This window comes from Perca flavescens, chromosome 18 (assembly GCF_004354835.1).
Source record: "Perca flavescens isolate YP-PL-M2 chromosome 18, PFLA_1.0, whole genome shotgun sequence".
NCBI classification, from domain to species: domain Eukaryota; kingdom Metazoa; phylum Chordata; class Actinopteri; order Perciformes; family Percidae; genus Perca; species Perca flavescens.
The window spans coordinates 3,468,700-3,490,849 of record NC_041348.1 but is presented as its reverse complement, the minus strand read 5'-3'; the positions used below and the strand labels follow the sequence as shown (position 1 = coordinate 3,490,849).

The 22,150-nt window shown below is 41.7% G+C and overlaps 1 protein-coding gene across 4 annotated transcripts in view; it reads left to right on the top strand.

The window, feature by feature from the left end:
- Positions 1 to 22,150, top strand: part of LOC114573484 (kinesin-like protein KIF13B) — a 67,373-nt gene that overhangs the window by 13,923 nt on the left and 31,300 nt on the right. For all 4 annotated transcript variants that reach the window (XM_028605710.1, XM_028605709.1, XM_028605711.1 and 1 more), the window contains exons 8-22: positions 1,656 to 1,836; positions 3,349 to 3,436; positions 3,573 to 3,707; positions 6,348 to 6,460; positions 8,024 to 8,135; positions 9,031 to 9,243; positions 9,341 to 9,451; positions 10,691 to 10,825; positions 12,173 to 12,303; positions 13,193 to 13,279; positions 13,464 to 13,654; positions 17,451 to 17,670; positions 18,310 to 18,472; positions 20,923 to 21,069; positions 21,475 to 21,624. In XM_028605710.1, the coding sequence (XP_028461511.1) occupies positions 1,656 to 1,836; positions 3,349 to 3,436; positions 3,573 to 3,707; positions 6,348 to 6,460; positions 8,024 to 8,135; positions 9,031 to 9,243; positions 9,341 to 9,451; positions 10,691 to 10,825; positions 12,173 to 12,303; positions 13,193 to 13,279; positions 13,464 to 13,654; positions 17,451 to 17,670; positions 18,310 to 18,472; positions 20,923 to 21,069; positions 21,475 to 21,624 (2,177 nt within the window). The remainder of the gene's footprint in view (positions 1 to 1,655; positions 1,837 to 3,348; positions 3,437 to 3,572; positions 3,708 to 6,347; positions 6,461 to 8,023; positions 8,136 to 9,030; positions 9,244 to 9,340; positions 9,452 to 10,690; positions 10,826 to 12,172; positions 12,304 to 13,192; positions 13,280 to 13,463; positions 13,655 to 17,450; positions 17,671 to 18,309; positions 18,473 to 20,922; positions 21,070 to 21,474; positions 21,625 to 22,150) is intronic.

The following is a 22,150-nucleotide window of genomic DNA, read 5'->3' as shown; positions in this document are numbered from 1 at the left end:
AAAAATCGATTGTATCATGATTTTAACAAATTATTATTTTGCCCAGAATCTATATTTTTCATTTATTTTATTTTTTACCGATGATTCACCTAAATAATTTCTGTTTACACGGTATAGCTGACAACGACTACATCATATCCGTTTCCAGCAAAACCGACTGAAAGCAGAAAATCCATGTTATGTACTACTTTACAAATGAAATAAATGTCAGCCTGACTGACAGACATGTGATGTGCATTCTTCTTGGAAAACAATTTTTTTTTTTTTTTTTTTTTTAATGTCTCACGATGTATTGCCTCTAGCAGTGTACTATTCAACTTTTGTTTTGCCAAAGAAGGAAAAGAAGATTGCAATACTCCATACTATCGCAATACGTCTCGAATTGCAATAAATGCAAATCGCAATGCAAATCGAATCGGCACCCGTGTCCGTGTTAATGTTACTTGTATAGCACCTTTCATTACACGTAAAACCCAAAGTGCTTTAACAAGTGTGACCATACAAATTCATACATGCACGCACCATAGGCGTGCATGTACCCCTCAAAATGGGCCACTGCAACCCCCCTTCCCCCAAAAAAACAAAACAAATCTAATAATAATTTCCTTTACATAAATGAAGACATTTGCACCATAATGTGTTGCAGAAAAGGCACGAATTGTCGCAGAAAAATTCAGCAGAATGCCGAAAATGAAGTGTTTGATATGCTCAAAAGTGGAGATCTTGGAGGCCTCTAGCTCACCCAGTAAGAGCGTTCGCCCCGGGTTCGAATCCGACCTGCGGCCCATTGCTGCGTGTCGTCCCCCATCTCTCTCCCCCTTTCGTGTCTATCCACTGTCACTATAATAAAGGGAAAAGACCCAAAAAACAATCTTAAGAGATCTTAACCACCCCACTGTTGAACCCAAAGTTAAGCCCTTTGCACACACACACACACACACACACACTCTGTGTTTCATTTATTTATGTAATATAAATAAATGAGAAAATAAAAAGGTTTTGAGTTTGCTTGTATATGTACAGTACAGGCCAAAAGTTTGGACACACCTTCTCATTCAATGTGTTTCTTTATTTTCATGACTATTTACATTGTAGATTCTCACTGAAGGCATCAAAACTATGAATGAACACATATGGAATTATGTACTTAACAAAAAAGTGTGAAATTATATTTTAGATTATTCAAAGTAGCCACCCTTTGCTTTTTTTGAGAACTCTGCAAACCCTTGGTGTTCTCTCAATGAGCTTCATGAGGTAGTCACCTGAAATGGTTTTCACTTCACAGGTGTGCCTTGTCAGGGTTAATTAGTGGAAGTTTTTCCCTTATTAATAAAAAAGCAAAGGGTGGCTACTTTGAAGAATCTAAAATATAAGACATGTTTTCAGTTATTTCACACTTTTTTGTTAAGTACATAATTCCATATGTGTTCATTCATAGTTTTGATGCCTTCAGTGAGAATCTACAATGTAAATAGTCATGAAAATAAAAAGGAAACACATTGAATGAGAAGGTGTGTCCAAACTTTTGGCCTGTACTGTACATGAATCGTGAAAGAATCGAATCGGGACAAAAGCGTATCGTCCCAGCCCTGATTTCTTGGTTCTTGTTATGCTTGCTCTTTGGGTATCTGTGAACTCTAGCTGTGTGTCTGCAGGCTCTGGGAAGTCGTACACCATGATGGGCTCAGCGGAGCAGCCCGGTCTGATCCCGCGGCTCTGCAGCTCCCTGTTCGGCCGGACTGTGAGGGAGGCTCGGGAGGGAGAGAGCTTCACCGTGGAGGTCTCCTACATGGAGATCTACAACGAGAAGGTCCGAGACCTGCTCGACCCCAAAGGGTGAGGAAGGTTTGGTGTTTGGACTATGCATTATAGCAGTAAGCATGATCAGTCCGTGTACAGTAAAGGCAATGAGTCTGTGTTACCTTATATGACAGAAATCTATGCATTTTCCTGTTATTTCTGACAATTTGATATAAAAAAAGAATATTAAGCTTGAGTAAATAAACCCCAATTAACAAAACTGGTTAAAAAAATATATATATATATTAATATTTAAATATATATAAAGAAGAGTCTGACACAGCCCGACTCTGGAGATAAAAATGATTATTAACTATTCAAGTTTATGTTCTGCTTGTTCAATAGGTTGTTTTGGTACATTGCTCTTAAACACATTTAGAAAGGATTTGATTCACAATTTTAATTCTCAATTCTTGTCATTTTGGTGCTGGTGATTTTCCTTTGGGGCTGGCTAAAACCTCTGGGGGTGTGTGTGTGTGTGGGGAGCGGGGGGTGCCTCTATACAGGAAAACCCCTTGCCCTGCGTTCTTTAAGACACTCCCAGTATATATGGGATTCTATGCTGTGTGGCAACCCAGGGGACGTGAACGCCAGATTCACAATGAACATAGGAAACCGAGACAGTCGGCTTAAACAGAAAGTGTTCTTTAATGAAGCAGCTCGACAAAAGGGTAATGGTACAAACTGCAGCTTAGGTTTCTTCCCATCTGGGGTCGGTCAGCCTTCAAAAGGTGTAGTCCAAGGAGGATTTAAGCAGAAGGAGAGGTTAGTCTTTTCCTAGCCAATATCCTCGTTGACCATCAGCTCGTAACATGTTACTCCCCTGGGCCTTTGTTGCTCACTGTCTCCTCTCCCCCTGCAGCCTTGGGCTGGCTCTCTTAACACCTTCCCACTGATTACCTGATGGGCTGCAGGTGTGACCAGTGCCAGGTGCCAAGTGGCTGCAGCACCTGCACAGGCAGATAGACTCCCTCAATCACTTCCCCCAGTCTGAGCCTATGTACCCGCGCCCTGTGCTGGACTGGCTGACCCGTTTCCCCTGGTTAGCCACAGCTGTACTTTTGCAGTCATATTTCAGTAGGGCTGGTTACCGAATTTAATACTTTTTAGGTACCAACCAAATTGCCTCTAAAGCATTGATTATGGAAACATGCCTCGTCATGTAATACCCAATTTAGGGCTGAACAATATGAGGAAAATATCTAGTTGCAATTCTTTTTAATTGAGATTGCGATGTGATTCACGATATAGGAGGGAATGGTAATTTTTGAATCATTATTTCCATTTCCATTGAAAGACATTAAAATAAAAGAATGTAAATGATTTTTTTTTTCTTTTTTGAGGCTCTGTACCAAACAAAGATTTCTAAGTCTGTGGGGGATATGATTGGTAGGCAGGGATGTCTCTGCGGCACCACAATACTCCATTCAGAATGGTTTGACACATTGTTTGAATTGAACAAATATAGCATCAATTCATCATCTTTGCAATTGGGTGAGACAGAATAGTATTGAAGGACATGGGTTGATAACCGTCTCTTCTCTGTAGAAATCGCCAAGCGCTGAGAGTGAGAGAGCACAAAGTTTTGGGTCCTTATGTTGATGGCCTGTCTCGCCTGGCTGTGTCCTGCTACAAGGTACTTTATGAACTCTGTCTAAATCTCTGCTCTGATTTTCTTCTTGCTTTCATGACACTGTGTTTCCAAGGGGAACGAGATGTTTGATAAAGTATGGTTTACAGACGAGACGTGTGTTTGTTTGTGTCTCTGACAGGACATAGAGTCTCTGATGTCGGAAGGAAATAAATCGCGCACCGTGGCGGCCACGAATATGAATGAAGAGAGCAGCAGATCCCACGCTGTGTTCAACATCATCCTCACACACACACTCATGGACCTACAGTCTAAGGTAAGACACACACACACACACACACACACACACACACACACACACACACACACACACACACACACACACACACACACACACACACACACACACTCAGCATCAACTATTGACAACAGGATCATAACAATTCTCTTTCTTTACAAAATAGGGTAAATTTCTTTTCAAATGTGACCTTAAATTCACTCTTATGTAGCGTTTTACTATTCAGTCAGCACTTTACAGCAATGCCCAATGAATGCAAACCTCATGATCCATTAATCGCTTAAAGGGTAACTTTGTTTAGTTTTTTCAACCTGGACCCTATTTAAAGGAACAACCCGACTTATTGGGACTTTAGTTTATTCATCATATCCCCCATAGTTAGATAAGTCCATACATACCCTTCTCATCTCCGTGCGTGTTGTAACTCTGTCTGACGCACCCACCGGTAGCTTAACCTAGCACAGATCCTGGAGTTAACCGGTTCCAACTAGCCTACTGCTCCCAATAAGTGACAAAATAATGCCAACATTTTCCTATTTATATGTTGTGATTTGTATAGTCACAGCATGCACAAATAACAAGGTCACATGAGACACAGCCATCTTCTAACCGTATACATACTGGGAACTATATTCTCAGAAAAGCTAAGCACTGCTACTTCTGCTACTTGGCGTGGAGTGATTTGCTTGTTGCATCTGAGAAGCACCGTGGTGAGGAGCAGAGAGTAGCAGTGCTTCGCCTTTCTGAGAATATAGTTCCCGGGTTATATATGGTTAGAAGATGGCTGTGTCTCATGTGACCTTGTTATTAGTACACGCTGTGACTATACAAATCACAACATGTAAAAAGGGAAATTTGGCATTATTTTGTCACTTATTGGGAGCGGTAGGCTAGTTGGAACCTGTTACCTCCAGGATCTGTGCTAAGCTAAGCTAGCGGTGGGGGCGTCAGACAGTTACAACACGCATGGAGATGAGAAGGCTATTTATGGACTTATCTAACTCTGGGGGTTACGGTGAATAAGGTGAAGTCCCAATAAGTCGCCATGTTCCACAATCTTTGAAACTGGTCAAGTATTAAGCAAGAACAAGCTACAATCTAACGTTATTGGGCAAACGCGCATCTTCAATTTACGTCCAGTAAAAGTGATTGTTTTTGCCGCTGACAGGCTCAGATTATTATTCAGTGTCAACATTATGGAAAGGATCCCCTCAGATATAGACCTTTTTGTTAAAGAGTAAGATCCTTTTTGTTTAACATGACACAGCTCCCAAATCGCTATCGCCAAACCTACCAGACTCATTCAAAGTAGACAGAAACAAAATAAACCGACCAAAAGTTGTCTTGGTTCGTCTTTCCACTGTTCCAACAATCACCTCTCTGGTTTGGTTGAAATAAACCCTTAATTTACCCATTTACATGTGGAGATATGCTGGCTCTATACACGCTAAAAACATTGTTTATTTACATGGTTTCTGGTGAGTTTGGTGATGGCGATTTCGGAGCCAAACAAAAATCAAACAAAAATAACCCCTATTCTCCACTGGGCGCATCTGGGCTGCGTTTCCGACTGCGCCGCTGTTTTGTTCCGTCCTCTGCCACGCGCCATACCACACCCGGAGCATCTCAAAAGCGGAGCATCTTGCCTGCCCGACTGGCAGATTTTATTGTCTCTACGTGTACTTGAAAGAACAATCACGTGTTTATTAAGCTAGTATCTTCCTTCCACTCCAAGCACTCCTGCAATTTAACTCCATGCCTTCTCTTTTCTGGCATTATCCTTAAATAAAGAAGATATGTAATGTCTTATGTTTTTCAACCTCCGAGAGGAATCTCTCGTCATCTGTGTTGGAGGAGGAGTTGTAGGAGACCTATACGATATTGGGGGGTGTTTTTTGGTAAATTGACTGTTTCACTTTCTGCCTGGCTGTCTGTACGCCCCGCGGCTCGCGGGAAAATGGACCTGGCGCGTATCTTTAGCGGAGTGGAGAGCCACGCACTTCTGGGACGCACCATGACACGAGTGTTGGAATATCAGGCATCGACTCGAATGGCCGTGATTGCTCACGCATCCGGAACACAGCGCAGACACGTCCGGTGGAAAATGGGGTTAGAATAATAATCTGAGCATGTAAGTGGCAAAAAAACAGCACATTTAGTGGATGTAAATTGATGGCCTGTTTCGTGGCAGTTAGAATAGAATACACTTTATTGTCCCCGAGGTGAAATTTGTCTTGGGCATAGGGCTACAATCATGTAACATGTTACAGAAAAAAAAAACTCTAAAATTGTTAGAAAAAATCAACATAAAAACGTAAACATTAGATCAACAAAGCATCTTAGGACATAAAAGAAGGACACATATGACTGTACAGGCAATAGGAGAAAAAAATAGTAACTGTAATAACTACAGGGTTCTCGCTCAATACTGGACCAATATCAAAGACTTTTTGTTCCCATTCGTTAGACACCTATGCATGAGGAAATAGGGTCCAGGTTTAAAAAAATACTGAAATTACCATTTTAAGGTCATGTATAAATCCCCAGATTTGCAACTGGCCTTCAGAAAAGTTTTGCTCCGCATTGACTGAATAAGTTAGAGGGATTTTAGAAATAAAGTTGACGTGTCTCATGTGTGTCGCCGTGTGTCTGCTCCAGACGAGCGGAGAGAAGGTGAGCAAGCTGAGTCTGGTGGATCTGGCCGGCAGCGAGCGCGCAGCCAAGACTGGAGCAGCGGGGGAGCGGCTGAAAGAAGGGAGTAACATTAATAAGTGAGTCAACACTAAACTACGGAGGACACCTAAGGGGGGACGTGACCTACCTTTTTTTTTTTTTTTTCTTGTGCGCACAAGATGCTTTCTGGTGCACATGCAAAAGTATCTCATGCTCCCAAGAAACCAATCTAAGGCTAGCAAAATTATGCTAACAAAGTGATGCTAACGTTATGTGGCTAAAGTTCATATTTCACATTCACAGCATAAAATTGGTTAACAGTTGCCTTATCATCTTTAACCCTTGTGTTGTCTCCCCCCCTCGTGCGCACCAGAAAGTATCTTGTGCGCACCAGAAAGTATCTTGTGCGCACCAGAAAGTATCTTGTGCGCACCAGAAAGTATCTTGTGCGCACCAGAAAGTATCTTGTGCGCACCAGAAAGTATCTTGTGCGCACCAGAAAGTATCTAGTGCGCACCAGAAAGTATCTAGTGCGCACCAGAAAGTATCTAGTGCGCACCAGAAAGTATCTAGTGCGCACCAGAAAGTATCTAGTGCGCACCAGAAAGTATCTCGTGCGCACCAGAAAGTATCTCGTGCGCACCAGAAAGTATCTCGTGCGCACCAGAAAGTATCTCGTGCGCACCAGAAAGTATCTCGTGCACCCCCGAAATGTTTTGTACTGCCATGTGTCTTTAGGGGCTCCGTACCTAAAACTTGTAACCCTCAGTGATCCAGATTCTTCTTCCAGTTAGGTGACTAAGCTGTATTCCTTCAAAGGGGATAACTGGCTGCGGTTGTGTTGTTTTTGTTGTTGTCGTCAACACTCACTTTTGGTTTTGATATTTCTTTTTTGAAACCTTGCCAATCTCATTGGCTTTATCTTGTTTTTGCTAGACCAGAAGCTATTTCCCCTCACATTCTACAGCATAACGAGTATTTCACATATTTATACAGCACCCCTGTCAGCTTGATTAAAATCTTTTAGCCTTTTCATGCCCAGATTGTTTTTGTGTGAAGATAGTGTGTATAGAGTAAACAATACACATACATAGACGAACATAATTACAGACAGTCACAGACGATATATACATCGGTTATGTTAAATAGTTGGTGTGATTGAAGATTAAATGTACAAATGTGCAAATCATATATGAGATATAAATGTGTGTATGGGTGTATTGGTGTTTGGATGACCGGCGTGGTGTAGGTACATGTTTGGTGAACCGTAGGTAGGTAGGTAGGTAAAATAACAAATCCACATGAATAATACGGACAATCAAAGAAAAGATACTAAATAAAAAATCCACATGAATGTACTAAAGGATGTATAAACATGAGACACTTGCAGTGACAGGGCAGGGACTGACCCTGTGATTCAGTCTGCATGGTAAGGTGCTCTATGAGAGCGTGTGTCATGGTGGTAGTGCAAATAGATCCAATAGTGCAAGGATAAAATCTAGAGACCAGCATTAAATATGGACAATATAAGAGAATAATGTAGTAATAATTTTAGTTTTTCTCTGCATTTTGTCCCATTAATACTTCCCTCCCTTTGTCTTTCCTCTTGATTTCCCCCCCCCCCCCCCCTCCTCTGTGTCTCTCCCTGTCTCTCCCTCCAGGTCCCTCAGCACTCTGGGTTTAGTTATCTCGGCCTTGGCTGACCAGGGAGCAGGGAAGAACAGGACCAAGTTTGTTCCCTACAGAGACTCTGTGCTGACCTGGCTGCTCAAGGTACGCAGTAAAAAATAACTCAAACACCTCATTCACACAGCTTCCACAACAGACAAACAGGGGTGATGTACAGTACAGGCCAAAAGTTTGGACACACCTTCTCATTCAATGTGTTTCCTTTTTATTTTCATGACTATTTACATTGTAGATTCTCACTGAAGGCATAAAAACTATGAATGAACACATGTGGAATTATGTACTTAACAAAAAAGTGTCAAATAACTGAAATGAATCTAAAATATAAGACATGTTTTCAGTTATTTCACACTTTTTTGTTAAGTACATAATTCCATATGTGTTCATTCATAGTTTTGATGCCTTCAGTGAGAATCTACAATGTAAATAGTCATGAAAATAAAAAGGAAACACATTGAATGAGAAGGTGTGTCCAAACTTTTGGCCTGCACTAGATATGTATCTTCAGTTTCCGTTCCTTTTGCATTTCATACCCACCTTTATCCACAACAGGGTGCTAGTACAATATGTATTTTTGAAATCTAAAGAAACTGGACTTTCAAGTCTCTGAGTAATTCATTTTCCGGTGAACTTTCTGTTATTTTGCCCATTAAGTTTCCCCATTATGACGCTCCTGGTTATTTTCATTAGCTTTGATACGTTTGAAAAAGATTAATTTTGCCAGCGGTTTTTGAATTTGACTTTAATATGGCTCCTTGTAGCTCTGTAATTGTGTTCAAAGTAGCTTTCTAAAACCTGCTCCCCCCTCAAACACAGCATGGCTCATAAATCACACGCTTTTTGCGCATTTACTTTTTAATTATTTCTCTAATCAAAGCAGTGGATTTCCTTAATTTTGGTTTGAGATTTTTTTTTTTTTTTTTTAAGGGACTTTTTAAGTCTTATCCATTCAAAGGTTTGGCATTGTTTTTACCTGCAGGACAGCCTGGGAGGGAACAGCCGCACAGCCATGGTTGCCACCATCAGCCCGGCCGCGGACAACTATGACGAGACGCTGTCCACCCTGCGCTACGCCGACAGAGCCAAGAGCATCGTCAACCACGCCGTGGTCAACGAGGACCCCAACGCCCGCATCATCCGACAGCTCCGAGAGGAAGTAGAGAAACTGAAGGAGCAGCTCACCGAGGCCGAGGTTCACATCACTTTCGCCGGCACGCGCATTGCAATCATTGAATAAATAGCCCAGTAACTTGCGGAGAGTGTTAACGCATCTTCTGTCCGACTCTCAGTCTATGAAGGCCCCCGAGCTGAAGGACAGGCTGGAGGAGTCTGAGAAACTTATCCAAGAAATGACAGTCACCTGGGAGGACAAACTCCAGAAGACTGAGGCTATTGCGCAGGTAACACACACACACACACACACACTCTCTCTCTCAGCATCAGCGATTGACAACAATGTTTTTTCTTCAAAAATAAGGGCAATTTATTTTAATAATGACCTTAAATTCACTATTATGTAGTGTTTTAACTATTTAGCCAGCACTTGCCCAATGAATGCAAAAGCTCATGATCCATTAATCTCTTAAAGGGTAAGGGTGTTTATTTTTCAACCTGGACTAGGGCTGGGCGATATGGAGAAAATCAAATATCACAATATTTCTGACCAAATACCTCGATATTGATACCGCAACGATATTGCAATGTTGACTATTGGTGCTTTCACAAAATATTCACACAATGAGATTTTTGATAAATAATCATCAGTAATGTGGATATAATGACTAAGTGGGTATAGGCAAATAATAGAACAGTTACAACAGTCTGGTAAGTTCAGAAAAGTACAACACGAAACCAGGAAAAGACGACACTTATGCCATATTACGATATTACAATATCCAAAATCTAAGACAATATCTAGTCTCCTATCCCGATATCCATATAATATTGGCCAGCTCTAACCTGGACCGTGGCAAAAACAAGCTACAATGTAACGTTAATGGGCAAATGTGCACTTTCAATTTCCGTCCACTAAAAATGCTTGTTTTGCCACTGACAGGCTCAGATTATTATGTGTCTGAAAACATTATGGAAAGGATCCCTACAGAGGTCGACCTTTTTGTCCTTTTTGTTTAATGTGAAACAGCCCCAAAATCCCCACCAGACTCCATTTAAATAAACAGTAATTTTATCATCGTAAAAAACACACGTCATTCAAAGTAGACAGAAACAAAATAAAACAATCAAAAGCTGGTTAGAGGCTATTGCGCAGGTAAAACACACACACGCACACACACACACACACAATATCAGTTTCCCCATGTAGAGATCAATAATAAAAAAGTTAATCTCATTCTTGTTATGCTTAAACAGAACTTAATTAACATTTCTGTCGATTTCTTGCACTCAAACGAGTGCAACAGACACATTTAATCAAACTGAGGAGATAAAATTAAAAAGTGAGTCATTGCCAATGGATTTTTTTTTTAACTCAATTTATTCACCAAGTTGTGTTCAGTGGGGAGGTTATTTTCACACTACGCTCATCTCAGGTCCTTCTCTTGAAGAATGGAATAATCATCTAATCAATTAGTGCATCAAATGTGTTTTTTTTTTTTTTTTTTTTTTTTCTTCCTGTATAGGAGCGTCAGAGGCAGCTGGAGAGTCTGGGCATTTCCCTGCAGTCTTCTGGAATCCGAGTGGTGGATGACAAGTGTTTCCTGGTCAACCTTAACGCTGACCCTGCCCTCAACGAGCTGCTGGTCTACTACCTGAAGGTACTGGACACAGACAGACAGACAGACAGACACTAAAGATGCATCATAGACCGGTTTGGCCGGTTTTCACGTGCTCGGCCATGACCGGCGTTCGGCAGGTCAGTCCGACATATGCCGATTTCACGCTGGTCAACGCTACGATTAGCTGACAACCTAAGTTCTACAAGTTACAGTTCTCAAGGACGCCTCAGCACGGTCTCTTTTTCCATTCTCTCAACTTTTCCGCTGTGTGTCGCGCGTACCCGCTCGCGCTATTCTCGCACACGTAGGGGACCTCGTGACTTAACCTGCAACATGTCAGCTGTTTGGAAACTCTTCAGCGTGTGTGCAGAAGATAACAAGTTTGCAATATGCAACACCTGCAAGGAACAAGTAGGGCATGGAGGGACGATACCAAAAACCCAAATCACATTTTTTTTTAGTTGGATATTGGATGTGAAAAGAAGGAAATGGTTCTAACGTTGCACTTTAGATGTGTGTGAATTTCCCACACCAGGAGTAATGTATATAGTTCTATTTTATAGTGATCCATTATCTGTTCAAAAAAATGTCTATGTTCTGTGCAAAATGTTCAATTAAAGAAAAGTATACATTTGCAAATATTTGCGTGTGCTTTAAAGTGGTTAGAAAAAATGAAATCGGAATCGGCAAAAAATGAAAATCGGAAATGGAAATCGGCCTAGAAAGTTGTAATCGGTGCATCTCTACTGTGTACTGTACATGTAGAGGCTGACTGACAGACACACACACATGTGGACACAGACGCATGCATGCACACATGTTCTGCAACAATGCATTTTGTTGCCATGGCTACTAGGGCTTGGACAATATGCTTTGGTCTCGATTTGATTCTTTCATGATACATGGGGTGCTGATTTGATATGTATTGCATTTTTCATTTATTGTGATTCTAGAAGTCTTGCGATTTGATAGTATTGAAAAATTTTTCCCCCTTCTTTAACAAAAGCAAAAGTTCAACTTCTAGAGGCAATATATCATGAGACATTTCTAAAAACTAATTGTTTTCTAAAAAGAATGCACATCACAGTCAGTCTGATATTTATTTCATTTGTAAAGAAGTAAATAACCTGGATTTTACTGCTTTTGCTGTTTTGCTTTGTATTTTATGTATTTTAACAAATATGATGTAGTCGCCACTTGCGATATCACATATAAGCAGAAAATATTAAAGTGAATCCTTGGTAAAATAATAAAAGAAAAACAATATTGATTCTGGGGAAAGAAATCAATTATACAAGTCGTCACCAAAAATCCGATAAATAGATGAATCGTTTTTTTTTGTTTGTTTTTTCACCTCTAATGTCTCCTTCTGTGTCCCGTGTCCAGGAGCACACGTGCGTGGGCTCGGCCAACTCGCAGGACATCCAGCTGTGCGGGATGGCCATCCAAGCGGAGCACTGCATCATCGACATCACCGAGGACAACGGCGTGGTGCTCAGTCCTCACCGCAACGCTCGGTATGTCGGCTACCCAGCCCGAATCAACAACACTGCAAGCCGTGTTTGATTGATCGCTGGGACTTCACTTCACTCTGTGCACCGCTGAATTTGCTTTCTCGTACATTTTGAACAGACATTATCCACTGCTGGATGTTCCATCAGCACTGAAAAATAGTTTTTTCTCAGAACACAAGCCAGTTATGATGTGAGCACAGAAATCGGATATACCTGGAAACTCTGCTTACATAAAAATTATCACTTTGTATTTTGCATCTCCCTCAATTTACTTACCCTAAAAATCCAATTTCTATAATTAAAATATCCTTAAATACTTTGGATATTCTCCAACTATTCCCCTACAATGTGTTGGATGAGAACTAATATATAAATAAATTGTATTAAAGGTGCTCTAAGCGATGTTGGGTGACGTCACTTCTTGTTGACGTTCGAAGTGTTTTTTTTTCTGTATATGCTATGAAATGTTTTAATATTGTTTGATTAAATGTAGTGTTGGACCCCAGGATGAATATCTGGTCGTCAAGGCGTGAGCTAATGGGGATCCTTAATAAACTAAACTAAAACTAAACCCCCCACCCCCAACAACTCGGTTATTGGCTGGAACACTGTTTGTTATGTTTGGTGGTGCAGGTTGGCCCAGTTTGCTTTTGTTGCCATTTTTTTTACAGTGTGTTCAGGGGACAGGCAGCTAGCGGATAGTGAGGAGATGTTTGCTGTATGGGACGAAAAATGTTGTAGCCTAAAAAACGCGTCACATCACTTAGAGCACCTTTTAATAGTGATTCAATGAGTCATGACAGTTTTAAGTTACTTGTGAGAACAATCCATGATTTGTATTTGTTAATATCATGTTGTATCAATCTTTTTTTTTTTTTTTTTCACCCACTAGAACATGTTTGAATGGTGCTGTCGTCACCAGTCCAGTCCAGCTTCACCACGGTGACCGAATCCTGTGGGGAAACAACCACTTCTTCAGGTCTGTTTCCCCTGCAGAGAGTGTTGACTTCTGTATCTGTATCATTCTAATGCTGACATGCTTCAGCGCCATTTATTTACATCACAAACTCTTCATTGTGTCTCTTCCCATATTCACTACAACACACTTCCTCTTCCTGTCACACACAACCACCACCCACTCATGCACACACACACACACACAGGATCAACCTGCCGAGGCATATGGTCCGCGCGGTAGCTGAGGACGAGGAGAGCGGCGCTGCGATGAAGGCGTGTTTGAGCACAGAGCGGCTGGAGGTGGACTTTGACGCGTCCAGCGACGTGTCGAGCGAGCTGAGCTTCGGCTACGAGTTTGCTCAGGCCGAAGTCATGATGAAAGGCATGGGCAACAACGGTGAGTCCAACTGAAAATGTCAAGCAGCGACATAGGCGCGCTTCCTTAAGAGAGACACAGTCACAGATACGGATAGCTTTATCCGTCCCCGAAGGGCAATTCAGTTTCTACATTCAATATTTTTTCAATATTTCAATTTTTAGTCAGCCGAAACATATGTACACATTCATTCTGCCAGTCATCAATGGCAGAGGTAGCATAGTAAAAAGGCATATGCAAAGTGCAAGGTCCAAAAGTATAGCCTACAACAAGATCAAAATATTTCAAATAGTTGAAACTGAATAAAGATGATAAAGTACGATAAAGAGAGACGAAATCAAATAGATTAAGTGCCTAGTGTATTGTACATAACCAATTACAATCCACCAGTTGAATGAACGATGAAGAATGTTTATTTAATGTGGCACAGTAAATTAGATGCGGATGTGTTTAAGAAAAGGACCTTCCTTTGAGCATGTTTTCAGGCCGACAGTTGTGGTAAATAAAGTGACGGTGCATTACTCAACGTTTTTACACAGTGTCATAACACCATATATCAGATCTGAAAGATATGTACACAGCGGCGGCACCAGGGAGGGGCTAGGGTGTGCTTTTGCTACCCGTAGGATTGCCATAGCACCCCCTTAGCACCCCCAAGAAATTGCTGTGGTTGATTTATAAATAAATATAAAATCGTTAATGTGTAAATAGTATAATTTATATTTGGAAAATTAATAAATACATTAATAAAACAAACCGATTATTTGTAGGCTAAAAAAAACACAGGTGATCGTATTCGGCCAAAGGGTGCAGCACCGCAGCACACATTGAACTTTTGACCTTACTTCCGCAGTAATGTTTTCACACAGAAGAAGAAGAGCTCAATATTTGGAGCCGTTAGGATTAGAGAAGTGAGTTTAACGCTAGCAATGGATAGTTTTTTACTCCCTCAACGTCAAGGTGTGGAGACTTTATCAAAACCTGTAAATGAGACTGAGCGATATGGTGAACCTGTCACCAACCGGGACAAAGAAAAGCAGCTGGAGGAAGATGAGCTGACCGCGGCCGTGATTAGGCTACTGCTATAATATTAAAATGATATAATAATATAATAAAGAGGCATAGGCTGCGTACCTGTGTTATTACGTTATCTGGGTCACATGACAGTGATATCACCAAAATATGTATCCTGGGATTAATTCAAAACTTTAAGTTGTTTGAAAATTAATAAATACTTTTCAATTTGACTGAAAGAGACAATTATATTGTTAATTGCAATTATTTTCGGAGACAATTCATTTTAACGGTAAAATTTGGAATGCGCGAGACAGAAAATATTCAGTGTTTAGCACTGGCGGTCAAGGACGAAATACATTTTTTAAAATGGGTCACAAAAGATATATATATTTTTTTTTTAACAAGACTAAGACTCTACAGCCATGGCTCATTGGTGCGCTTTTAATAGTTTTTGGACAACAATGGAGCTCAATGGCACAGAGGAATACGATATATTAGGCTTTGGAAACACACACAATACTTGTTAACAGGATTGCCTTGTTTGTTTTGGTCATTTTCTTTCAAGAATAAGAGAGAATAGCTTACTGTTTAAGTTAACCAGTCCCGGTTTTAAAGCTTTATCAAAAGCACAGGATGTCCACTTACTCCAAACCGCTTGTGTGCCGTGTAATCCAAATATTTAGACCTCAAATGATTCCACTGAGGTTCCAAAAGTTCAATATTTACCCCTTTAATCTACATTTTCCACAATGTTCTGATTGTGTAAAGCCTGCGGTGCTCTGAAAGAAAACTCTGCTTGCCAAAATAGAGATAATGAGGTAAATATTGGATTTTGGACAAACAATGAGTGCAGTCCTGTGAGGCAGTGCCAGCTTATTTGGGGTTGACTAAACAATGACAGAATTTTTCACTTTAGGATGGACATGTCAAACTCAACTTCACTAAGGGCCACACTGGAAAATGAGAATCCCATCCAGGGCCAGACATGTAGAGTTTGACATGCTTTTATTTTGAAAAAGTCAAATATCTTTGACTTTATCGCATGTCTCATATAGCTTTCTCACTTACAGTTTGGTCGACAAAAAGTCACCAACAAAGTTCCTTAGCCATTATATGCCGTTTTTCTAATGCATCGTACCTGCTCAACTTGCCTCGACTCTACTCGCCTCGACGCGCCGTGCGTCCGTTTTCCATCGCAGATTTTAAAAAAATGCACACAGCTGGCTAAACTATTTAAAAATGGCGGGTTTGTTCAGGACACCCCCCCTCTGTCGCTTTCACGTCACCTTTTGGTATCGCCTCAGCTCGCTTGGAAGCTCGACTGAGGTGGTACTAAAAAAAGTACCTGTTAGCAGGTACCAGGGACTTTTTTTTTGTAATGGAACACCAAAAAAGGCAAGTCGAGCAGGTACCATGTAATGGAAAAGCACCAATAGACATTTTACACCCACCTGTTTCACAACCTGAAAATGAAAACTCTCTGGTTCTTAAGACATCTGTTGTCTCAAAGTCGACAAATCTGCCAAATTCTGCTTTGAGTGTCGAGTAATTGCAGTTTGAAAACAGTTTCCTGTCTTTTTGGTTTGGCGCACAACTAGGCTCGCCAAAATGTATTGTGAAAATTGATAGGCGGGCCGGATCAAAATTTGCGATGGGCAGGGTTCGGCCCACAGGCCTTGAGTTAGACACATGTGCTCTAGATGTTATATTTAATTTGATAGGACAGAATAGTACATTAGAAACTTCTTTACACTAACTTCTCTTCTCTCTCTCTCCTTTGAGTTAATATGGATCCCACTGCAGTTCTAGGCAAGTCCCGCCCTACAAAGCAGTCTGATTGGTTGAGGTTAGGCATTGACCCCGCATAATTAAGGTTAGGATAGCTGATTGGTCAGGGGATAGGACCTAAACAAATCGGGTCCTGTTACCTTGCGTGAGCATGGACGCCCGGCCAATCGTAGGACGTGAATGCTGTTCCGTGTTTAACAGTAAGGGTTGTAAAACGCCACGTCGGGCAACTACTGGAAATATAAAAACCCACTTGACCGTTTGGGCACTATCGTATCATATATGACATTATCGTTGTTATGCCCCGTCAGAGAAGGCTTGTTGATGATTTGATTGGAATTTGCCGTTGGCCAATCAAGAATTAAGTTGCAGCTTGATGCTTTTGCTGTTTTTTTTCTTCAATATTCTTTTACACTTTTGATGCTTTAAATGTTTCACTGTATTTTCAATGTTTTTGTTTACTTTTTTTTACGCTTCTTTGAAGTTTTATTTTTTGAAGGTAGGTAAGTTAGGTGTAAACCGAGCCCTGGGTATCCTGCTCTGCCTTTGAGAAAATGAAAGCTCAGATGGGCCGATCTGGAATCTTCTCCTTATGACGTCATAAGGAGCAAGGTTACCTCCCTTTCTCAGAGAGAGAGAGAGAGAGAGAGAGAGAGAGAGAGAGAGAGAGAGAGAGAGAGAGAGAGAGAGAGAGAGAGAGAGAGAGAGAGAGAGAGAGAGAGAGAGAGAGAGAGAGAGAGAGAGAGAGAGAGATATATTCTGCACCAAGGCTGGATTGCGGGAAAGAGACTTCAGATACAGTATTAGTGGACCACATTTGCCTATATAAAAGAGACTTCAGATACAGTATTAGGGGACCACTAAGGTCTATTTTAAAGCATCCAAAAAGCAGCATGTCATAGGACCTTTAAACCCTGGCTACTGAAGGACAGTTCTTGCTTAGATCTGCAGTGGGTTCCATAATAACACCTCTTCCTCCTCTCTCCATCCTCTGGCTCCTCCTCCTCCTCAGACCCTTTGCAGGCGGTGTTACAGACCCTGGAGAGGCAGCACAAGGAGGAGAAGCGCTGTGCCCTGGAGCGCCAGAGGCAGATGTACGAACAGGAGTTGCGGCAGCTCCGCCAGAGGCTTACTCCTGAGAAACCCTCACGCGTCCTGGACCCAGCGGCCGCTGCTGCTGCTGTGACATCACCCAGCTCCAACAAGCGCATGCGCCGCTGGAGCGAGGACAGGTGAGATGCACTAACGAACTAAACTCAGTCCTTTTTAAAGATGACCAAAACGTGGACCAACAGAAAAGGGACTCAGTTTGTTTTGCGTTGACATTGTCAGTTTACTTGAAAGAGGACTCGGTTTTCTTTCTGGTCCACTTCAGCTCAGTCTTCAGGGCTACAATATACAGTATACAGATGAAAAGGCAAAGCAAACCTGAAGCGTGTTGTGTTCACAATGCACAGGTGAAAAGAACCGCAACGCAGACTTGAAGCCAACCGTACTCAGAGGGGTCAGAGTCCCTTTGGAGCGTTCACATATGCGCAGAAAATGCTGACTAATAGGTTTGAGTTCTTTTGGAAGTGTAAAAAACGCCCTAAGTCAGATTTCATAGCTGCTTTTTAAAACGTTTTGACCAGGTGTTCTCATATATTTACATTACTGTGTTAAAGATAGGATATGATATAAATATGAAGCCATTCACAGTTATTTTTATTATTATTATAATATATAGTATTGGAAAAGGTGTAGGCTTAAATAAGCTTTTGCTGCTTCCTACTCCTTGTTCTTTTAGCTTTTATTGTATTTTTTATTTGTTTTATTTTTTACACGTTCGAAATAAAGCATTCATTCATTCAAACTTTGTGTTTGTGGTTCAGAGAAGCGATGATGACTCGCAGCCTGCGGCGCCTGAGGGAGCAGATAGTCCGGGCCAACCTGCTGGCACAGGAGGCTGGCTTCATCGCCGAGGAGCTCAGCAAGAGGACGGAGTACCTGGTCACTCTGCAGATACCTGCTGCCAACCTGGATGCCAACAGGAAGGTAGTGTGGGTGTTACAGAATCCTAAACTTAATCGACATCAACGGACAAGGAAGGAACAAGATGTCAAAAGTACCAAACGCTCACTTTGGTCGACTTGCTACTTCAGGCAGAGATGGGGACTCGAGTTTGAGACTTGGACTGGAGTCACACACACACACTATGGCTGTCAAAATTGCTCAAAAATGACGTATCGAATATTCCCTCAAAAAAAACACAGAATATTCGAACTATTCGAACATCTGGTTGCGCATGCATCCAAGGTGGCGCACGACATCGCGACGTCAAAACGATGTAATATCCGGCCGGCACGTCCAATTTATGGCGCTCGAGCCGAGGTCGCGCACGGCTCTTTTTTTCAGCGACAAAGCGGAAACAGGAGCCTGAATGAGTGACTGCAAGTCTCTCTGATAAACTTACCAGGTTAAGATGAGTTCTTTTATGGTGAATGAAAGGCTCGATCCGTCGAAGCATTGACGGCAATGCTGCTGCCAGTTCTGCCGTTGTTTACCTTTTTCTTCTAGCCAGTAGAAAGAGCAACGTTGGTAGCATTTGCTCATTAGCGCCACCGCTGTTCAGGAGAAGACTGCAGCTAGTGTCGCGAGCACCAGCGCAGGTATAAATAGTCACGGTGATCACATGATGTCACATTTGTATGCGACAGCTGGGCTGCGTCCAGTATGTAACTGCTTTCAGACAGCCTCTGCTACCGCAAGCGTTTTTTTTCCACTTTTCTTTTTTATTCAAATATTAATTTTCAGCCCTAACACACAGTGACCTCTGACTCGAGATGCGAGACTCGTAAAAAAAAGGTGTTTTTAGAAAACAACTGATGAGCTGAATGTTATTCCCCTCCCTACGTAACACGTGATACATAACGTATCTGCTGTGCGCGGCCACACATGGGAGATGACAGACACGTCGACCGCAACGGCAGCTGCTGTGCGATTCATTACAAGCTTTGGCTTTTAAAACTTCATATCACAAGGCCCAAACAAAAGAAGCGCTATTGCGAAAAACTATGTCTCACTATGTCTCTAGCTCAGAGACTTGTGGGCATCTCTGACGACTCCCATTTTGGCAGAATAGCACCACTAAAAATATGCTATGGAAGTAGAGACATTAATTATTGGATTACTTTGATACTGAAAAAAATCTTAAAAACGTGATGATTCTCAAGCAAGTCCTGGTAAGTTATAAAGAACGTCTTTTTTTCTATCATTTGACTATGATTACTTGTGATCAATGTTGGTCATCTTACTTTTAAAAAACTAATTAGTTACAGTTACAAATTACTTCTCCTAAAAAGTAACTGAGTTAGTAACATTGTAAAAGTAATTAGTTACTCAGCAAAGTAACTGACGTTATTTTTTATGTTCTATAACGCTATTACGTTCTATAACATCTTTAACGTCAAAGATGTTGCTGAAACAAAAAATCGAGCGTTGCTTGTTTTAACAGAGTGGCTGCGTCTCCTTCGCTGGAGCTCCCAGCTGCATTTGGGCTTGGGTTAGCATCAGCAACAAGTGTTGTGTTAGCATGTGTTGATGTGAGGGGCTTCATAAGATTGGAGTTGCTTGAGGCAGACGTGGATAAAGTCCTTTTTCCTGGGCATAGCGTGCATGTTACATGAACATTCTTGCCTTTAATTTCAATGAGCGAGAAGTAGGGCCGGTACTTCCAGGTGGAGAACGCTACTTTTGAATTTCCCTGGCTCGTCGCCATTATCGCTGTCTTGTGTTTACTGTTTAGTGGTAGTCAGAGTGCGCAGTGAGAGTGAGACAGTGTGAGCAAGGCACCGCCCACCCAGCCAATCATCATCGTATTTGCAACGGTGTCATCATCCCCCCCCCGCTCTCTCCAGGCAGCTGGTGTGCAGCCAAAGCCTGATACCTCCGATACCTCGCGGTTCATTCAACCAAATTGTCGTAACGCCCCACTTTACATTCTCAGTAACGATAACGGCGTTGCAACGATGGGAAAAGAAATTAATTAGATTACTAAAATTAATTAATTAATTAAAATAACGCCGTTAGTAACGCTGTTATACTTAAACGCCGTTACTCCCAACACTGCTTGTGATGGACACCGGAGATAATGATATTCTCACGTGGTGAGGATAGGTAGGAAAACCATACTGTTAGCTAAAATAAATGTATCACGTCTGCGTTGTCAGATTTGAGTTTTGACTTCGAGGAGTACGAATTGTGATGCAAATTGCTGCGATCAGGCGCTAAGGGTTTTACAGTACCTTAATTGACTGTGTTGGTAAGCGGGCCAAATCAGCGGCCACACTACAATAACATACTATGGTATGCTCCCAGTGTATGGTTTGGAAAATGGTTGGCTGCAATACAAGTGGTATAATATGCATAATATTCTGTTCCTCTGCTTGGATTTTCAGGACAACGTGAATGAAAAAGCCACTTTCTCTCTCCCCCCATTTCTATAGCGTGACGTAGTATTGAGTGAGCCGGCCATCCAGGTTCGCCGTAAAAGTAAAGGGAAGCAGATCTGGGCTCTGGAAAAGCTGGAGAACAGGCTGGTGGACATGAGGGAACTCTACCAGGAGTGGAAGGACTTTGATGAAGACAACTCTGTGAGTGAACGGAGGATAAGAGATAAGTTTGACCCACAGACTTGGATAAATGAATTACATTATAATCTGTGGAACATTTAGTGTTTCCATTTAGTTTTGTATGTGTAGATAAGTCCGTTAATATCTGTCAGAATTCATCTGCTCGCTTTTATGTGTGCCATTTTGCATCCCTGATTGATTCAATGCTTGAAAGAAGGGACACAAATTAAGCACCGTGAACAAAGAAAAATGGAGATAAGACGTGGACAAATTTGCTTAACTCAGTTAGAAAAATAATCTCAGATGATGGATCTTTAGATTTACAGTTTTCGCAAACCATACAGTTTAATATTTGCACAATGTCTGTGGAGTTCCTGAAGATCCTGAAGTCCATCAAGTGATTTATTCATCGTTCTCCCGATGCAGGTGATGCGCTCCTATTTCAAACGTGCCGACCCGTTCTTCGATGAACAGGAGAACCACAGTCTGATCGGTGTGGCCAACGTTTTCCTGGCCTGTCTGTTCCACGACGTCAAGCTGCAGTACGCAGTGCCCATCATCAACCAGAATGGAGAGGTAGGAGCCCATTGGGAGCAGTGGATGAGTTTGTTCTTAGGGCGCTTTCACACCTGTCTCATTTAGTCTAGTTGAATGGCACTAGAGTTGGTTTTCCCCCCTTGGCGCGGTTCATTTGGGCAGGCGGGAACGCACCAATCGCACTCGGATGCGCACCAAAAGCGGACCAAACAAGCACACCGAGAACTCCTGAAAGAAGTGGTCTCGGTACGCTTTCAATCAAGAGCAGAGCGAAGTCTTGGCAACAATGTCTGATTATTTTAATGAAATGAGCTGGTTTGCCCATGGAGATGAGAGAAATATGCGGTAGTCCAGAACACAGGACCTTCCTGTATTTACTTTCTTGCTCCCGCCAAGACCCATTTGACCAATAAGAGGTGTGGTTTGTAATGATGCATTTTGGTACGCTTGGATTTTTCCAGGTGTGAAACCAAACCGAACCAAGGTGGAAATGGTTTACAAACTCTTTAACCGATTCGGACCAGAGCAAACAAACTATAGGTTTGAAAACACCCTTAAACTCAGA